This window comes from Misgurnus anguillicaudatus, chromosome 14 (genome assembly GCF_027580225.2).
Source record: "Misgurnus anguillicaudatus chromosome 14, ASM2758022v2, whole genome shotgun sequence".
NCBI lineage: Eukaryota > Metazoa > Chordata > Actinopteri > Cypriniformes > Cobitidae > Misgurnus > Misgurnus anguillicaudatus.
The window spans coordinates 15,614,194-15,632,140 of record NC_073350.2 but is presented as its reverse complement, the minus strand read 5'-3'; the positions used below and the strand labels follow the sequence as shown (position 1 = coordinate 15,632,140).

Below are 17,947 nucleotides of genomic sequence, written 5' to 3'. Positions count from 1 at the left end.
TCTTCTTAAAATTACTATTTTTAGGCCCACCGTGTAAGTTTGATAACAGTCATGATTTTTGGTATTCCGTTCGGTGTCCCTGTGGTGACGGTATTTACAAACTCCACCTTAAGTAGTTTAATCAAGTAACCAATTCCCCACTGTTTTTTATTTTGATACGTTCTATTTTTCGAGTTTTTGACCTGACATAAAGGCCACACAGTGCTATATCGTCTCTAGGGCCTATTGTTACTGATTACTTCAAAAAGTCAATAAATGTTTGTACCCTTCGTACTAAAGCAGCAGATTAATGAACGTGTCAAGAGTGCCTATTGATTTTGGTGATAGTTTGCTTTAGTAAATCTCCAGCAAATAGTCATATCTGGAGAATCCCTTGGCATTTGGAGTTGTTGCATATGATTGATGATCCCGCGATATCTCGGTGCAGTAGCCCGTGAGCTGCTTCTATATCAAAAACAAAAGTGTAAACTAATTAGAATGGATATTAATATCCGTAAGTGGGCCGGTGATGTGATCAAGCCAATTACAGGATCTATGAAATAAAATCAGAGGAGCCGGTTGGCGAGAACTGTCGCTGGTGTCGCGGCAGCTGGTATTAGCAGTATGCACTAATAAGGTAGCGTTATGTCTACATAATTAATGTGCCCTCCGTGTCTCTTCTCAGATGCTGTCTGAGAGTCAACCGGCAGACCTTTCCCACTTAACAAATGCAATGTACAGACAGGACATCTTTTATGAATGTTTGTTTAAACTGACAAGCTCGAGACTAAATGGTTGATGGTTGTTAGGTATCTCTAGGTATTGGTATCCAAGTAGAAGGATCTTCTTTGATCTTCACATGTTAAGAACTGAATACTAGGAGGATGTGTGATGATAGCAGACCTTATGTCGACCTTGGAGAGGTGTTAGTCTGCCAGTCCTTTTGATCAATGTCCAGATCTTCTCGAACTTGGGAGGTTATCTCTAATTTGCTGAAAGTCCCATTGTGGATTTGAGCAGATCCTACTAAAAATAACAATGGTGACCCAGGGCTTTCCTCACACATGCAGGTGCCGATCACTGGAGATATCATAACAGATCATACTTAAAGATGCTATTCAGTTACAGTAAAGGCAATCCAAGAAACCTTGATATCACAGGGATCGTCTAGGCTTTTGAGGTGATTCACTTATTGTAACCGGATGGAAAGGATTCAGAGGTAAGACGGTACACCTGATTTGTTTTCCGTATCCTGGATGTAATTCAAAGCAGCTTTCTCTCCCGTTTTCCCAGTATACAGTCTGGTCTGTTCAAGAGGATTAAGTTTCCAAGAGAGTTGATGCGAAATACTCTCACTGTATATTTGTGCTGCTGTAATCTTTTGATGTGCAGATCAAAGCGAGCAGGCTCTTTCCTGGTTTTAGCCTCCTCTAATTGGTTCTTATTTCATTTGATTATACATGAGACTTCATTGGGTTTCTGTTCTGACATGAACAAGAAAGGAAGTGCTGTTATCACACAGTCACTCAGGGATTATTATCATTACTTTTTGTAGCACTTTAACAATTTACAGTCCAGGCACTTAATCAATGTGTTAATTTGCTGCGCATCTCTAGATTTTTGCACAGCCTCTAAACATCGGGCAGATTAAACAGCTCGACTGTAATGGCTATTGATGCACACGGGCTGACAGAAATGCAGACGTGGCGGTATAGATTCCAGGAACATACAATGTTGCATAGGAAATTTTTGAAGAGGGCTTCCAGTGTAATTTTGGAAGCCAGTGGGATTGTTTCAGAAGAATTTGTTTTTTTTTTTTTACAAAAAGAAGGGTTGAAAATCATGCAAAAATTGTTAAGATTTGATATTAGGATTATTAGTTTGTTTTGTTTGCTTGTTTTCGTTTGGTTTAGGTGAGATGCAACAAATAAACTCAAAAGGAAATGATAATATTCAAGCAAAAACCTATGAAAGGTTATTAACAAGTACGTGTCTAAAATGACGGGAGACAGGTCACAATCAAGCAAAAACGACAAAACACATCCAGCAAAAAACGAGCAAGAAAAAAAACTCTCCACTCTCAAAAAGGACAAGAAATTTAAGAAAAACAAAGAGGAAAAATATCGGAGGGTTCCTTGTCATGCAAATCAGTTTGGCATCAAAAAAATACCTTCATCCTCAGCACCGTCATTATCAGCTAAATCATCATTCTGTTTCTTTGAAAGAGGACCTAGGATCAAGAATGGAGAAGATGGAGTACAGAGAAAATACAAGAGCAAACAAGTCTTCAAAAAGTGCTTCAAAGACATAAAGATCTCGCATTGAAATCCTTGGATTTAGAAGTGATACGGTATTTAAAAAATAGGAAAGATCCAAGTAAAAAATTAATTAAAACATTTAATTTACAAGATGATAAAGAAACTTTGGGCCTTACTACTACTCAAAATATTTAAATACAAAATGTGTCTATTAATCATGAGGGCAGGTGTTGTTTTAAACAGGGTTAACTACTTTAAACATGTTTTCATCTTACAAGGCAAATACATACAGCATGTATCTGGCAACCACATTTAACATATTATTACATATGAGCAGCCAATGCAAAGCGTTGTTATTTACCTTATAACTTGAATTCATCTAGCAGATGATTTTAAAACATACGTTTTAACACAGTGCTCACCAGTGTTTCTTAAGGTTTCATCTCCTCATGATTATTTAAAGTCCCCATGTAATCAAATAATTGTTCATTATGAACAATTCATTATTATTTTTTTATTTATGTACCTTCATAAACTTTAATCTAAAAATGTACTTTCGCCCTCTTGTGTCGATTTCTTTTCTTATGACGTCAGCTTGATGGCTTGGGCGAAGCATCCGTTAACCCCGCCCCCTCCAATTGTCAGTCTGCTGCAAGTACCATTTCTGAATGAAATTATTACTTTTTTAATATCCAATCAATTCACAGTGGAAAACATAAACCACGTCAAGTATATCCTCGTGTAATATTCCGCTTCACTTGTTTCACATCACGCAATTTCCTGTTTAAGGGGACTTTAAACAATAGTACCACTCAGTATTGGGTGGTACCTTTTTTTATCAGTAGCATTAAAGCAACACTAAATAGTTTTTGCTCTTTGCTCACCCTACAGGTTAGAAGCGGAATTGTCCATTACCACTGTCGTAAATAATTTAGCCTACTGCAGCATAGCTGGCTCTGATTGGATTGTAGGTCTGCCGTAAAGCAAGTTTTTTTAGTTTTCACTCGGACTACAGGACCGCGACCCGACGGTTGGAAACTTCTTTAGTGCGGTTTTGGCCGATACAGGGCTGCAAAACGAATGTGAAAGTGCCGTTCACTCTGCCGTTTTGAGTGGATGAACTTTTTTGAAAATGTTTTTTTAAGGTAAAAAACTCTTTGGTGTTGCTTTAATAAAAAATATGATTACAGAATTATAATATTACTGAAAACTTTATGTAAATGATCCAAGTAGGCTTTAACACCTGTTAAATAACAACGCAATGTCAGAGGCTGGTGCGGGTTAATACTGCTTGTCTGATCATTTTAGACACAAGAACACAGGAAACACACACACACACTCACACATATGAACTCATGTACACAAAGAGCATATTTAAAATGACCAAACACAAGGCCAAGGTTTTCAGAACGCATGCAGGTGTGTCAGAAAAAGACGTGATGATGTACAGGAAAGAAAGATTGGGGGATGAAGCAGCACTATTAGCCAAAAGTCAATCTGTCCATTCACACAGACAGCTGGGGCCAAAACTCATGACCCCAACATTTGAATAAATCAACACAGGGAAGGGAGTGGGCTGTGTGCTGCACTGCATCCATTTTATTTTTGGTAAAGCTGTATATTTTTTGGTGTTGGGCAAGTCCTTCTCAACTCCAGACACGGGTGCATGACAGCTGCTGTTTCGAGTAGGAAGCAAAAACTGTTAACATTATAGTGCCGCTCCAAGCAAAGTTTCTCTGGAAAATGAATTAATATGCATATATTAGCAGCAGTCTATATTTAAACACAACACAGATTCAGTCTGATGAATCAGGTCATCCGGTGTCCTTCAGTATATAAGAAAAATAACGAATGATGATTTAATGAGAGCCTAAAAGAAACATTAATTAGATTTAAAGGTGCAGTGTGTACATTTTAGGAGGATGCAATATAATACATAACTATGTTTTCAATGGTGTATAAAGACCTTACATAATGAAACGTTATGTTTTTTATTACCTTAAAATGAGCCGTTTCTATCTACATACACCACGGGTCCCCTTACATGGAAGTCATCATCTACACACAAAAAAATCTACACACAGCACCTTTAACAGTGATTTAATAGTCATAAGAGAGCGATAAAACTTAAGATAAATGTTAAGAATTATTATTTAAAAAATACTTTTTGTTGCAATAAAACAAAAGTTTTGGCCTAGCAAACAAGTTTAGGCTATAAACCTACCATTAACCAACAAATATTTAATATAAAACATGTATTTAACATTTATACATAAATAGTGATTTGAACAAATTATACAATTGGTCTTGTTTTCTAGGACACATACATTATGTCAACTTCTTTAAAAAAGACACAAAGTAATATATCATTGTTATTCCACGGAGTTATAAAAAAGTATGCTTAAACAATTAAAAACTATTTGCTATTAGAGTACAAAACATAAGATATTCTCTAAAAACAAATGTTAAAATCTTTTTCTGCACTGTAAAATTAAAACTTAGATCAACTTAAAAATTACTTCTACACTGACAAAAAATTCATTTAATTTATTCGATTTTTTAAGGTAAGTGTTTGCAATCAATTTATTTAAGCTACATTTAAACAAAAGTTTTTTGTTTTGTTTTGTATTTCTAATTTGTTTTTGCTTAAATGTAGCTTAAATTAATTAATTGCGACCACTTACCTTAAAAAAATGATTACATTGAATTAATATTTTTTTCAGTGTATTGGTAACACCTAAAAAAAATGTAACTTAAATGTTTAAGTAAAAAAAACTTCAATTGGTACAACTTAAAAATTAAGTATTTTTTAAGTTGATACAACTTTTCACTTTTAACAGTTAAAAAATTTAACAGTGTGAGAATTTACCAGAAAGGAAGTCAGTACTATGAAAATTCTTATTCATATTTCTGTGAACAAAAAAAACTAAATTTATGACTCATTTCATTATTGACAAAAATATATATATATTTTTACTGAATTAGGCCCATTGGCATCAAACTGAATATGTTTAATAATAATACATTTGAAGTTAGAAAAAAATTGCAATTTGAGAGTTAATTTTCCTAGGACATAATTCGTTCAAAGTCATTGTATCGCCAACAGAAGCCTACAAAGGAAACATCTGAAATATTTAAATGGCATACACCAAGATTAGACTAAATTGTGTCCGATAACACAGCTAGCACAAATAAGCTCACACAATAACATCAACTATAATGAAAATGACCTCAATATCCCTGCCTTGCAGTCTCATAGTTCCACAGCTTATTACACAGAACGATTTTTATCAGTAGATAATTGCTTTGAGAGCCGTCTTCATTATATAGTACGGTGAATCCCAGCGCCGCCTGAGCTCTGCCTGACACGAGGGCCCGGGGTGAACCGAGCCAGCAGACAGTGAAACGCACAGATCAGGCCTGACCAAGGCCCGGCTTATACTTAATCTCTCCATCAGTACAAAACACGTTTGCCAAGACTGACTTTCTCTAGATCTTGAAAATCTTCTCTGACGGTTGTCAGAACAAGAAAGCTAAAATGTCTTTCTCGCTGTAGCATCTGTTGCTCTTTCATTTACTAACTATATATGCACTACCTGAAAGAAATGTCAGTGATGGCAAGACAGCAAAAATCGTTTTAGGTGCGATTGAAGTCTTTGAAGAGATAAGAGCCGATCTGTTGATGCCAAAACATTTAGTAGGGGTGCGCGGGGCAAAAACTAATGCGGGGTTAGTTGTAACATGGACTGTTTACATTGTTGCACAAGGTTGAGTGTTTTGTTTAGTATGCCAAAAGATGATCTCCTGCAAATTATTGGAAATATATCATGTTTTTCCAGAGAGTTATTGATGAATGATTGTTTTGGTGGCATGTAAGTACATTTTTTCATCATATGCTTTTTCGGTTTATAAGTTGGGTGTGTAAGATACCAAATCCAATGCTATGTCATCTTAATCAGTGTCTTGTTGAATAAAACATAGCGTTTGAAATATGTCTGCAACTCTTAGCAACTTTTTTGGTGGGCTTGAAAATATTTTGACCCAGTGGGGTTAATTGTTACGTTGTGTTACAACTAACCCCTCAGCACTTACGATATGAAAATCGCTAACATTAGCGTCATTTAAATTTGTTTTAAATAGGCTACACACAAATGATTGATGGCTGCCAACAAAATAAATGTGCCTGTCTTATCAAAAATCATGTGTCAAATTTATTTTTGTTTATATCTTTAATATTGACTGAATAAGGTCACGTCAAAGATTGAAATCATAATGACATGAATGGCTAAAATCAGAATTTTATGCTCATTATCTCAGAATTTGATTTTGAAACTGTAGTATGGTTATTACAGACTGGGTCACATATAAAAAAAAATTTTGTCATAACTGTGCTGCTTTTTCTCACATATTTAGACATTTGTATCCATTTATAATTGAACTATTGTTAGAAAAGGGATGAATGAATACAGTGTGGATACCTGATTATTATAGACAGATATATAAACAATATCCACTTCAAGTATATAGACAAAATAGTATTATTTGCCTGCAAACTTAATTTTAGCAAGTGTTACAACTAACCCCCTACCTGTTACAATGACCCCACCTATGGGGTAAGTTGTAACGTTTGTACTTGTATCACGTTTGGTGTAATTGTCCAAGAATGGTAAGTACTAGAAACAAACTTCAAATGTTAATTTGTAGCAGAGATGTGTGTGTTGTTTGTGTAAAAATATAATTTATCAAACTCAAATATTTTTTGAATGATGAGCCAAAACCAAAAAGTGTTAGGTTGTGCCCCGCTTTCCCATACACATTGTGAATTTATATATGCAAGGATGACAAAACCAAAAATCTAAATTCAGTATGCAAACAATTGTAATAAAAAAAATGTATGCAAATGTTATGATGACTTAATTATATCAGTACAAGTCAACAGAAGCTTTTCGACATGTAATATTAAGAAAATCATTACTAGGAAAGAGATTTATGTTAAAAAAAATCAAAGCATCGCTGTCTTGCAAGCACTGTAACAAAAATGCTTATCTTCCTTAAACATGGTTCTAAAAGAAAAGTTTTTCGAAAATATTCTCTTACTAAAAAGCAATCATCTCAGCATGTAAAAGCCTTTCTCATTCTGTAATAGCAGGTTGTCTAAATTTATTCTCACCAAAGCAATCCATTACAAGACAACCTTACATTTAAACAGCACGTTTACATTTGTAACTGTTTTGATGAAAATGTTTTAAGGAACCGAAGGGCATTTATTCTCCTCGCCAGCCTGTCACGTAATCCCCGAGAGGGGTCACAGGCCCCGCTGGAGCCCCCCGTGTGACCTCTACAGCTGGTTTCACCTGTCTCTCTCTCTCTCTCTCTCATCCAGGTTCCAGTCTGTTGATCAAAGGCACCAGAGTTCACAACTACTACACTGCAGGAGATCAGCAACTGCAAAGAGATCAAGGCTGTGTTCCAATTCACAGGGTCTCTATGCCATGTTTATTGCTCCCTACAAAGTGACAGCGGAAATCTGTGCGGAAAAAAGTTCACTTTCTCCTCACCAAATTTGTTCATATAAACACCCTTAACAGATAAACTTGAGTAACACAGAACATACAGATTGTGGGTACGACAACATAATTGTAATTACATCAATTAGAAATAAATATAAATGTATTACTAGTGTGGTTCCATCGCGGTATATATATATATATATATATATATATATATATATATATATATATATATATATATATATATATTTACACACATGCGCTCCTTCACTGTCATAACATGCTAGATTGATTTATCATCACTCGACTCACTGGCTCTGCCTACAAAAGCATTTCCATCTCCCCCCTTATGCCGGCATCGATTGGTATTCACCTCTGACTGATAAACTGCTACTTCATGCCCGGCCACTGTTTAATGCAGCGCGTCGGTAGGATACACCCGACTGCCGGGACTCCGGGATGCTGACTGAGTAATCGATGCACGGAGGTGGACCGAGTTCAGATCGAGCCTATTGACATCCGCAGCATTTGTCAAGAAGCCCCCTCTTAAACTCTCTGTTAAGCAATCACAGGCTTAAACAGTCATTAACACAAGCCATGAGGACACACCAGAATCTGAAGAGCTGGTTTTGATGTCGAATCTATTGTAAATGTTATAGGAGAGGATAACCAAAGCACATTAGTATCATGAGCCTTGACTGTGGCCTGCTTGGCAGAACACAATAAGCGCTGATGAGTATAATCACGTACTCAGCCCGAGATCTTAGCGAGATCTATGTGCGCTTTGCCGGGAGCGCATTTAACTCTATGAGCCTGGGTAATTTACGCCTGGGAAAGCTATGGATTTTCTGGATAAATAACTACAGAGCTGGCTACACCTGCACGACTGATGCTGTTACCTCAAACGTGCTTATGCGTGAAAGCAATCCAATTTTGGACGTTTGATGCGTTTGACGGTGTGAACCTTGTGAGTTTAGGAAAAAAAAGATTTGTTACATTAAAATTATGGTCACACTTCACAGTAAGATCTCATCCATTAACATTAGTGATTACACGGCTTGTTGGAATGCTTGATTCTGATTGGCCATTGTTATATATTGTTAATATTACAAAATATATATATATATAAATATGTATTTTAATAACATATATGACATTATATTTACAAATTATTAAATCAAATAGTGTGCTCGTGAAATTTGATCACCTTGTCTTTTCTTAAAACCGAAAGTAAATAGGTTTTCCTCTTGGAAGGTCTGCATTTGATAAAAATGAGCAAATAAAATATTTTAAATCAATATTTAATGTTCCTTTCCTTACTACTAGTACATGGTCATGCAATAAGCGGTTGTTATCACGAAATAAGCTTCCTCCGCTTGAAGTCGGGTCCTGATCACACTGTCAGGCCTAATTTCTGTCATAACAAGCGGCTGCCATACATTATCCATTACTTAATACTATACTATAGTTTCAAATTCAGATGTCACACCCACAAACTGGTGGCTAAACGTCTAATGTATGTCAGACGTAATAATGATAAATTCATCAACATCGACTGAACACTGCTTCTTATAAACTTTATACACCAGCAGCGCATGGACACCAGATCTTAAGCTTCTGGACAGAGTATGGATGGAGAAGCTTGCATCGTTTTGGACTAATTGCAAATGGCCAATTTGGGACTTTGGTAAGCCACTATACTATAAATGTAATTGCAATAGTCTAACCGGGATGTAAAGAATGCATGCACTGCTATTTAAAGAGTTTTAGGGGTAAGATTTGCTTTGATTTTATATAGTAACCAGCAGTGGCGGCTTGTGACCGAGGGGCGCAAATTCAAAATAAGTGTTCGGAGTGTCATGTGTGCACTTCAAGTTAAAATAGATTTGATTGGCTGTCAATGGTTTATTGTTCATCATGTGCCAAAATCGCTATCGTTATAGTTGTTGTGTGAACTCTGCTATTATCTTTAATATAAAACGATTTTTAAAACTATATTTTCATATCGTTTTAATGTGAACGCCCTTTAAAGGCACTGTCATATTTATATCTTCATCACGGCACCGGATAATGAAATACATCCATAACAGCGTGTTTGTCATTTAACGTAAGTAAAACAGTGGACCATGTATGTGAGTTCATCATTTGTGCTCTGCATTGGGCTATGTGTGAATAATCCGAAAATAAAAACTGAAGAGCTAGCTCCAGTCATGTAAACATCTTACTGCGATTAAGTCCTTACTCGCATTATTGGAAATAATCGCATTGTTGGTGTGCATGTAAACGAGCTGAATGTTACCAGAACTATTTTTTTTTTTGTGCATATTTTAATCATTTCTGGTCATTTCCATACTCATTACAGTAATACAGTTTGTTGGAATAAAACATAACAGTTTGCTGTTATGGTGAAAAAGTCCTAATATTCTTAAAAAAGATGGTTTTCTTTTCTATAAGCAAAATACAATGTATTTTGATTTGGGGTGAAAAATCCCTCAGACATGTTGTTGACAGTTTCCATAAGAATCACCCAGGGCATGTCAAGTCGTGAGATCGGTAATGATAGTCTCGCCACTAAAAACTGACTCGTCAATGTCCGCAGGCCAAAACATCTTAGACATCGGCGTAAACAAACAAATTCATGCCAAAGAAGCTGAGCTGCCTTGCTGTTCTGCTCTGAGTTGTTCATTGATGCCGTTTCTGCTGGTTGCAGCACCATCTGATATCTCTTTCTGTGTAACGCAAACAGTCCAAATAGAGGGGTAACCAGAAGACTCTCTCAAAAGAAAACATCCTCCAGTCACACTCGAGGATGTATACTATAGGGTACAGAGAAATATAAGTGCCTTTCCCTATTGCCGCCTAGTACAAGGATTTTCACAAATCCCGGCTAAACAAGCCTCAGGCTAGCAAACATGCATCATGTAGCTAAAAGCTTCAGCGTGTTGTGAATATACTTCAGAGAAAGAGAGAGAACTGATGGTCAGAAGACAATAAACACCGAAAAATCATGTGTAAACAAAGAAAATATTGCATGTCTTATATATGTATCTGTCATGCAATGTCCAGCTGTCCCATTGTGTGCTGTGTTAAATCAATATGAGATGCAAAAGATTCATTTGAAGCTTATAAGTGTGGTCCACGCATGTTATTGGTTTATCCACCTACCATCATGTTACAAAAAACAGTTAAAGCATCTCAAGCTGGTATGACCAGCTGGTAGATAGTCATACCAGATGATCTGATCCAAGATGATTTATTATCTTAGACTACACTGTAAAAAAAGATTTGGTGGTTCAATTTAAAAAAAGGTGAATTTAAAAAAAAAATATATGTTGATATCAGTTTTTACATTGTAGTCATAGGTATGGCTTCCTTGCCAATGATTTCAATCTTGGACATGGCGTATATTCGAGTCTATCATAACGATATTAAGGATTTATTTTCACAGAATGTTTTTTTCATTATGTAGGATTTTAACAGTAACTGCATTACAATGCATATATTTTTATATGTATGCACACAATGCATCCCTGCAGGATTTAATGTTTGTTTACAATGCGTTCAGCTGTCACCTGCCACTAATGGTTTACTTTGATCTCAAACAGCACATGTATAGAAAATGAAGAGTGCCTCTTGTTGTCCTGAGGAGAAAACTCAATGTCCCATTTTCCTCTAGCAAATCTGGCAGCCAAGGCATCTGCACTGTTTATTTATTCATCCATCTACTCTGACGGCTTCTATTATTGCATTAGGGGAGTTTCTCTGTGAGGAATTACACTGTGTTTCCTGCAGGCGCTTGTCAGGCAGTGCAGTCGTCAGCTTCCCATGCGCCGGCTGTGTCAAACCAGCATCCGCCCCAGTCGCACAACACCACTGTACTACTGTACATGACAGCCTGCATGCACCCCCCCACACATGTTTTTATTCTGTTTAGTCATCCAGCTGAAAGAAGAGGAAAGCATCAAAGATCATTCCGATTACAAAAATCATCCAACAGTATGAATATTTCATAACACACCAGCAAAAGCTAATAAAGCAAATATGCCTTTATACAGTATATGAAACGTTTAGAAGCAAAATACCACCTCCGATACAAATTAGATAAATATATTGATTAGAATGTTTATACGTTAATTAAATACTTTTGTTCAAAATCTGCTTAATCCCTGCATCAGGCCATTTAGAATTACACTCACCTAAAGGATTATTAGGAACACCTGTTCATCTTTCTCATTAATGCAATTATCTAATCAACCAATCACTTGGCAAATGCTTCAATGCATTTAGGGGTGTGGTCCTGGTCAAGACAATCTCCTGAACTCCAAACTTTTTTCACTCACAACTAGGGCTGTCAAAAGATTAATCGCGATTAATCACATCTAAAATAAAAGTTTGTGTTTACATAACATATGTGTGGGCACTGTGTATAATTATTATTTATATATAAAAACGCTCCCAATCATGTAGATATTTAAGAAAAATTGGTTATATTTATATATAAAATATTTATATTTATATATAATATAATTTATATAAATGTAAATACAGTATTTAAATGCAAATATTTTTAAAATATATACATGAATGTGTGTGTTTTTATATATACATAATATTTACACACAGCACAAACACATATGTTATGTAAACACAAACTTTTATTTTGGATGCGATTAATCGTGATTAATCTTTTGACAGCCTTACTCACAACTATTTCTAGGGTTTACAAAGAATGGGGTGAAAAGGGAAAAACATCCAGTATGTGGCAGTCCTGTGGGCGAAAATGCCTTGTTGATGCTAGAGGTCAGAGGAGAATGGGCCGACTGATTCAAGCTGATAGAAGAGCAACTTTAACCAAAATAATCACTCATTACAACCAAGGTATGCAGCAAAGCATTTGTGAAGCCACAACACGCACAACCTTGAGGCGGATGGGCTACAACAGCAGAAGACCGCACCGGGTACCACTCATCTCCATTACAAATATGAAAAAGAGGCTACAATTTGCACAAGCTCACCAAAATTGGACAGTTGAAGACTGGAAACATGTTGCCTGGTCTGATAAGTCTTAATTTCTGTTGAGACATTCAGATGGTAGAGTAAGAATTTGGCGTAAACAGGATGAGAACATGGATCCATCATGCCTTGTTACCACTGTCCAGGCTGCTGGTGGTGGTGTAATGGTGTGGGGGATTTTTTCTTGGAACACTTTAGGCCCCTTAGTGCCAATTGGGCATCGTGTAAATGCCACGGCCTACCTGAGCATTGTTTCTGACCATGTCCATCCCATTATGACCACCATGTACCAATCCTCTGAAGGCTACTTCCAGCAGGATAATGCACCATGTCACAAAGCTCGAATCATTTCAAATTGGTTTCTTAAACATGACAATGAGTTCACTGTACTAAAAAGGCCCCCACAGTCACCAGATCTCAACCCAATAGAGCATCTTTGGGATGTGGTGGAATGGGAGCTTTGTGCCCTGAAAGTGCATCCAACAAATCTTTGAAGTGCACTGAAGACAAATTGGATGAAAGACGGCAACAGTACGTCAGATTTCAATTTTTTGACTGGACGATTTTTTTACCTGTATGGACCCGGAGGAGGTTTGCTGAATTTATTTGGATATTGACCGAATTTATTAACCTTTTACACATATTCAGTAAGGACTTTTTTTCGAAGCCAGATGCAGTGCATACAGTAGTATGTGCTGTAATACCCACAACATCTACCAACTGAGTTACAGAAACACAGTGTTCTGTATTATCATCATGCAAAAACAATGAATATCTCCACAGGTCTATTTGATATCACTTCTATAAGAAGCCCTTGTGAATATTTGTTACCTTGGCTAGCCTGGCTTTACATGGTTGTCATTTCTCATTTTTGTAAAGGAACAAAGTGGCCACTTGATTGCAGTGAGCACCGAGCCAAAACTACTGTATGAAATATCAATATCCAGTCTTAGGCGTAAGATGATTTTTTCCGGGAGCCCTCGCTGAGAGCAGGGGGAAATGGCAGCGACCAAAATGTCACTGCGGCCCTTAGATTGTAAGGTGCTGCTCATTAGAGAGGCAGAGTGACAGGACATAAAGGCAGGTAACATTTGAGAGGAAAGATTTCATTAGGAGCTGTCAAAGCCATAAGAGTCGACATGGAGAGATGACAAACCTTGTAATGAGCCAGCTACCCATCAGGGAGTAGAGAGGAGTCCACGGGAGAAATATGATCCTAGATGGACTCAGAACCACCACACTCGGCTTGCCAGATTAGCTATTGTGTTTGTATACACGCTAATTCACATATCAAAGCTGTTGAATCGAAACCTTGTATCTCCAAAACCACAAAACCACAAAATGAATAATAAATAAATAATATAAAATAGATGCAGGGTTGTTAAAGTTGATATTGTGGTTTTATACAGTTCATGGCTAAACAAGTGCACATGTCATCATATTATAGAGTCTACACTTTAATGACATCATGTAGTGAAGACTTTAGAGACCCTTGAGGCGAGTCCATCAGGGTGCACCAGAGTCGTATTTTGGGACATACTCGAGCATCACGCTGGAAATAGGAAGAGAAGTTGCCCATTAGGGTGAACCCCGTCCCATCCGTCATCTGATTGCTCTTTCGCAAGGACTTCTGGGTTGGTAAGGTGCGTGGAGCTGTGCAAGCTTGGCCCAAGACCACATCAAGGGTGCACTGATGAGCACACTTTGAAGAGTAAAAATGACCCTACGGACTTGTAGACTAAGCGAGCATGCGCAACTTAAGGCCACGAGACTGAAAATCCACATGAAGTGTGCCATTTGGGACAGGGCCTATAACTTTCTTGTCATAGTTTTGTTCCTTGCGGCAGGATTATGACAACCCCACATGTTTTGTGTGGTAGCACACGGCCTTTGTTTGTGCTGTGGGCTTCCCTGTTTCCTGTGTGCTTCTCCTGACCCCGCCCCCTCGTCTCCTATTATTTTATAATTATCCTATTGTTTTATTCATGTCACCTGCACCCTCATCTTTTACTCCCCTATTAAAAGGGACACTCCACTTTTTTTTGAAAAAGGCTCATTTTTCAGCTCCCCTAGAGTTAAACATTTGATTTTTACCGTTTTGGAATCCAGCCAATCTCCAGGTCTGGCGGTACCACTTTTAGCATAGCTTAGCATAATCCATTGAATCGGATTAGACCATTAGCATTGCGTTAAAAATAACCAAAGAGTTTCGATATTTTTCCTATTTAAAACTTGACTCTTCTGTAGTTAGATGGTGTACCAAGACCAACGAAAAATGAGCCTATTTTCAAAAAAGTGGAGGGTCCCTTTAAGTGTCCTTGTGTTCTGTCCCGTGAGTTCTGTCAGTTGTTTGTGCCCCCTTGCGGGCCTTTATGTCACTGTAAATAAAGTTTTGTGTGAAAACAACTGCATCTGGGTTCTCCGCCTTGTGAATTTTACCGAAATGTTTGGAGATAAACTGTTTTTGACCAGCGGATCACGGAGATTCGTAGCATGTCTGTCATAAGAACAAGTGCATCTGATTCAGTAGGTGCATTAAAACATTATATAGCATTATAAATACATTATATAATAAGTGTTTTCGCATAGTAAAACAGTATAGACCAGTGGTTTTCAAACTGGGGGGCAGGGCCCCCAGGGGGGCCACGAGATGGTGCCAGGGGGGCCCCAGTTTTATGACATTTTATGAAATACATTAATTTATCATGAATTTTGTGTAATTAAACCTAAAAAAATAAGGCTACTAACCAAAAGCACTACTTTTTTGTAAAATTTAATGTTTTTTTTTATTAAAATGTTGAGTTTTAGAACAGTGTTTTGTCACAAATTTTCTTTGGGGGGCCGCGATGGAATGCACCGTACACAAGGGGGGCCGCACGCTGAAAAAGTTTGGGAACCACTGGAATAGACAATACGTTACTTGGTGTAGGAATAAGGTACTGTATTTAGACCAAGGGCATAGGTTTGATTCTGGCATTGGTGGGGACATATATAAAATGGTCGCATTGCAAAAACTGTTTATCACCGTTTACTTGACATAAACAACAGACTACTCAGTATGCACTTTACTCAGTGAGAAAATCACACTGTAACATATATGAATCCATATTTACTTTATAACAATGAAGAATATGCAATTAATATTTAATTCTTAATTTAATTTTGCCAAAAAAATCCCAGTGTTGAAGTTGGTATGTATATCATGCTGTTTCCTGAACAACGTTTATTAACGTTTCTGTAGTTCACATTAAATCTTCTTTTCATTAACAGACAGTTAATCAGTGTGAAAAAAAATAGTTTTAAGTTTAAAATGCAACCTTACATTATGTCTACATCTGTGCAAGTAATGACCACAGTGCAGTAATGTAAAGTATTCAGCATTCATGACATGAATTCATGTTTTTACCATGTTGGGGTTATTTTCTTTCATGGATTAGGGACCCCCTAAATAACCTTGCTACCCCATTTATAAAAGGTTGACACACGTTTGCAACTCCTCAGGTTAACATGGGATTGTCGTGCATTGGTGAAAACACTGTCCTTGAATCATTATGTGACACAACTTGTTCCGTATTTTGTGCATGAAACAGTTACAGTGGGTATAATAATACTTTCTTCCTCACTTACTTGTAGCCCGAATAATCACGCGCGTCTTGTTGAGTGAACTTTGGCGCGTTGTACAAAGTAAAACCATCCTATCACACGTAGCGAGTAAAGACAAGCCCATCAAAGTGATGTGAGTTAGAGAGGCGGGACTCAAGAAATGCTAATCCAATCATATTAGCAATGTGAGTAGAGAGGCGGGACTAAAGAAATGCAAAGCCAATCATATTAGCGATGTGAGTTACGGAGGCGGGCATTGCAGAGAACGAAAGCTGTTAACCGTTTGTGTACCACATAGAGCGTCATTTTTACAGAACGGGATTGCAAAAGATTTCTAATCTCATTTAAATGATTCCTGAAAAAAATATAATAAGTAAAAAATAGAAAACACAAGAATAAGACGGACATCAGTGGTTATATATAAATACAGATTAATTGTTTGGTCGAAATTATTGCTAGGGACAATTCAGTCTTCCCTGAATATTGCTAGGGACATGTTCCTAGCGTCCCACCCTAAATCTACGCCCATGATTTAGACAGTTCTATTAAAAGACGAAATTCAGTACAAACCTTAAAAAATAAAACATACTACTGTATGTACAAGCAAGCAGATGAGTCCATGGAATATAAAAGCAAAGTTTAAGTTAAGTGTTTTCCTCTCCTTTAAAATCATTATAAGCAAACGCTTCTCTATTATACATTATAAGAAGCATACATTATAAATGTCCTGATGATTCCTATTATTTATTCATCCACTTAAAGGTTATAAAGTTTATTGTAGCTATTTAGGCACTAAGGTTTTTCTGTCATTTGGCCAAAATCTCACATTATTAAAATGAAGTGCTACACACAGACTATACGGCAGTGTTGTCTATATGACTCGATGTCATAAAGGGGAAAGAATCCAAATTATTTCCCGTGCATTACAAACATGCAGAGATGCTTCAAAATGTGCTTACAATAATGGATAGTTGGAGTTTCAAGGTTTAAACGACAGTTTCAGGATCAAATTGAGCTACAAGGCTTCGTCACAACATTTAAATTTGTTCAATATTTGGAAAACTCGCATGCAGACGTAAAGAGGGATCAATAGCAATGATTTATGCAAAAAAGTACAAGGTTTCTGTCCAACAGCAAGGATATGATGATGTATAACTCTCATGTGTCTAATTCACATATTCATCCGTTTAGATTCGGGCTGGCAGCGTAGCAAGTTTGAGTTGTGGAGGGATCTCTAAGCTACTATCAATCTGTTTCAAACTTTTCTAGGGATGGCAACCATACACAGTAACACAGTGTTTATTTATAACCCTCCTTCAACACACCTGTCTGTAATTTTCAAGTATTCATGAAGACCTCGATTAGATGGTGAATTCTGCAGGACTGTAAGTGCACTACGTAGTCCTCTAAGTTTGCTTCCACTACAAACACATTTAGGTGGCCCATCATACCAGGGACCCCTATGTAGTTGAGTCCCATAATGCTTTATTTGTACCTGCCGCGTACAGGTGAATATGAAAGTTGTCTTCCACATGGTTCCCGTCAGTTATAATTGAAAGTAGGCATAGAGTTTCAAACACTGGG

The 17,947-nt window shown here is 37.0% G+C and overlaps 1 protein-coding gene across 1 annotated transcript in view; it reads right to left on the bottom strand.

Moving 5' to 3' along the window:
* nlgn1 (neuroligin 1) overlaps positions 1 to 17,947 on the bottom strand; it is a 261,716-nt gene that overhangs the window by 157,829 nt on the left and 85,940 nt on the right. The window contains exon 4 of the mRNA XM_073875957.1: positions 2,150 to 2,209. Coding sequence (XP_073732058.1) covers positions 2,150 to 2,209 — 60 coding nt within the window. The remainder of the gene's footprint in view (positions 1 to 2,149; positions 2,210 to 17,947) is intronic.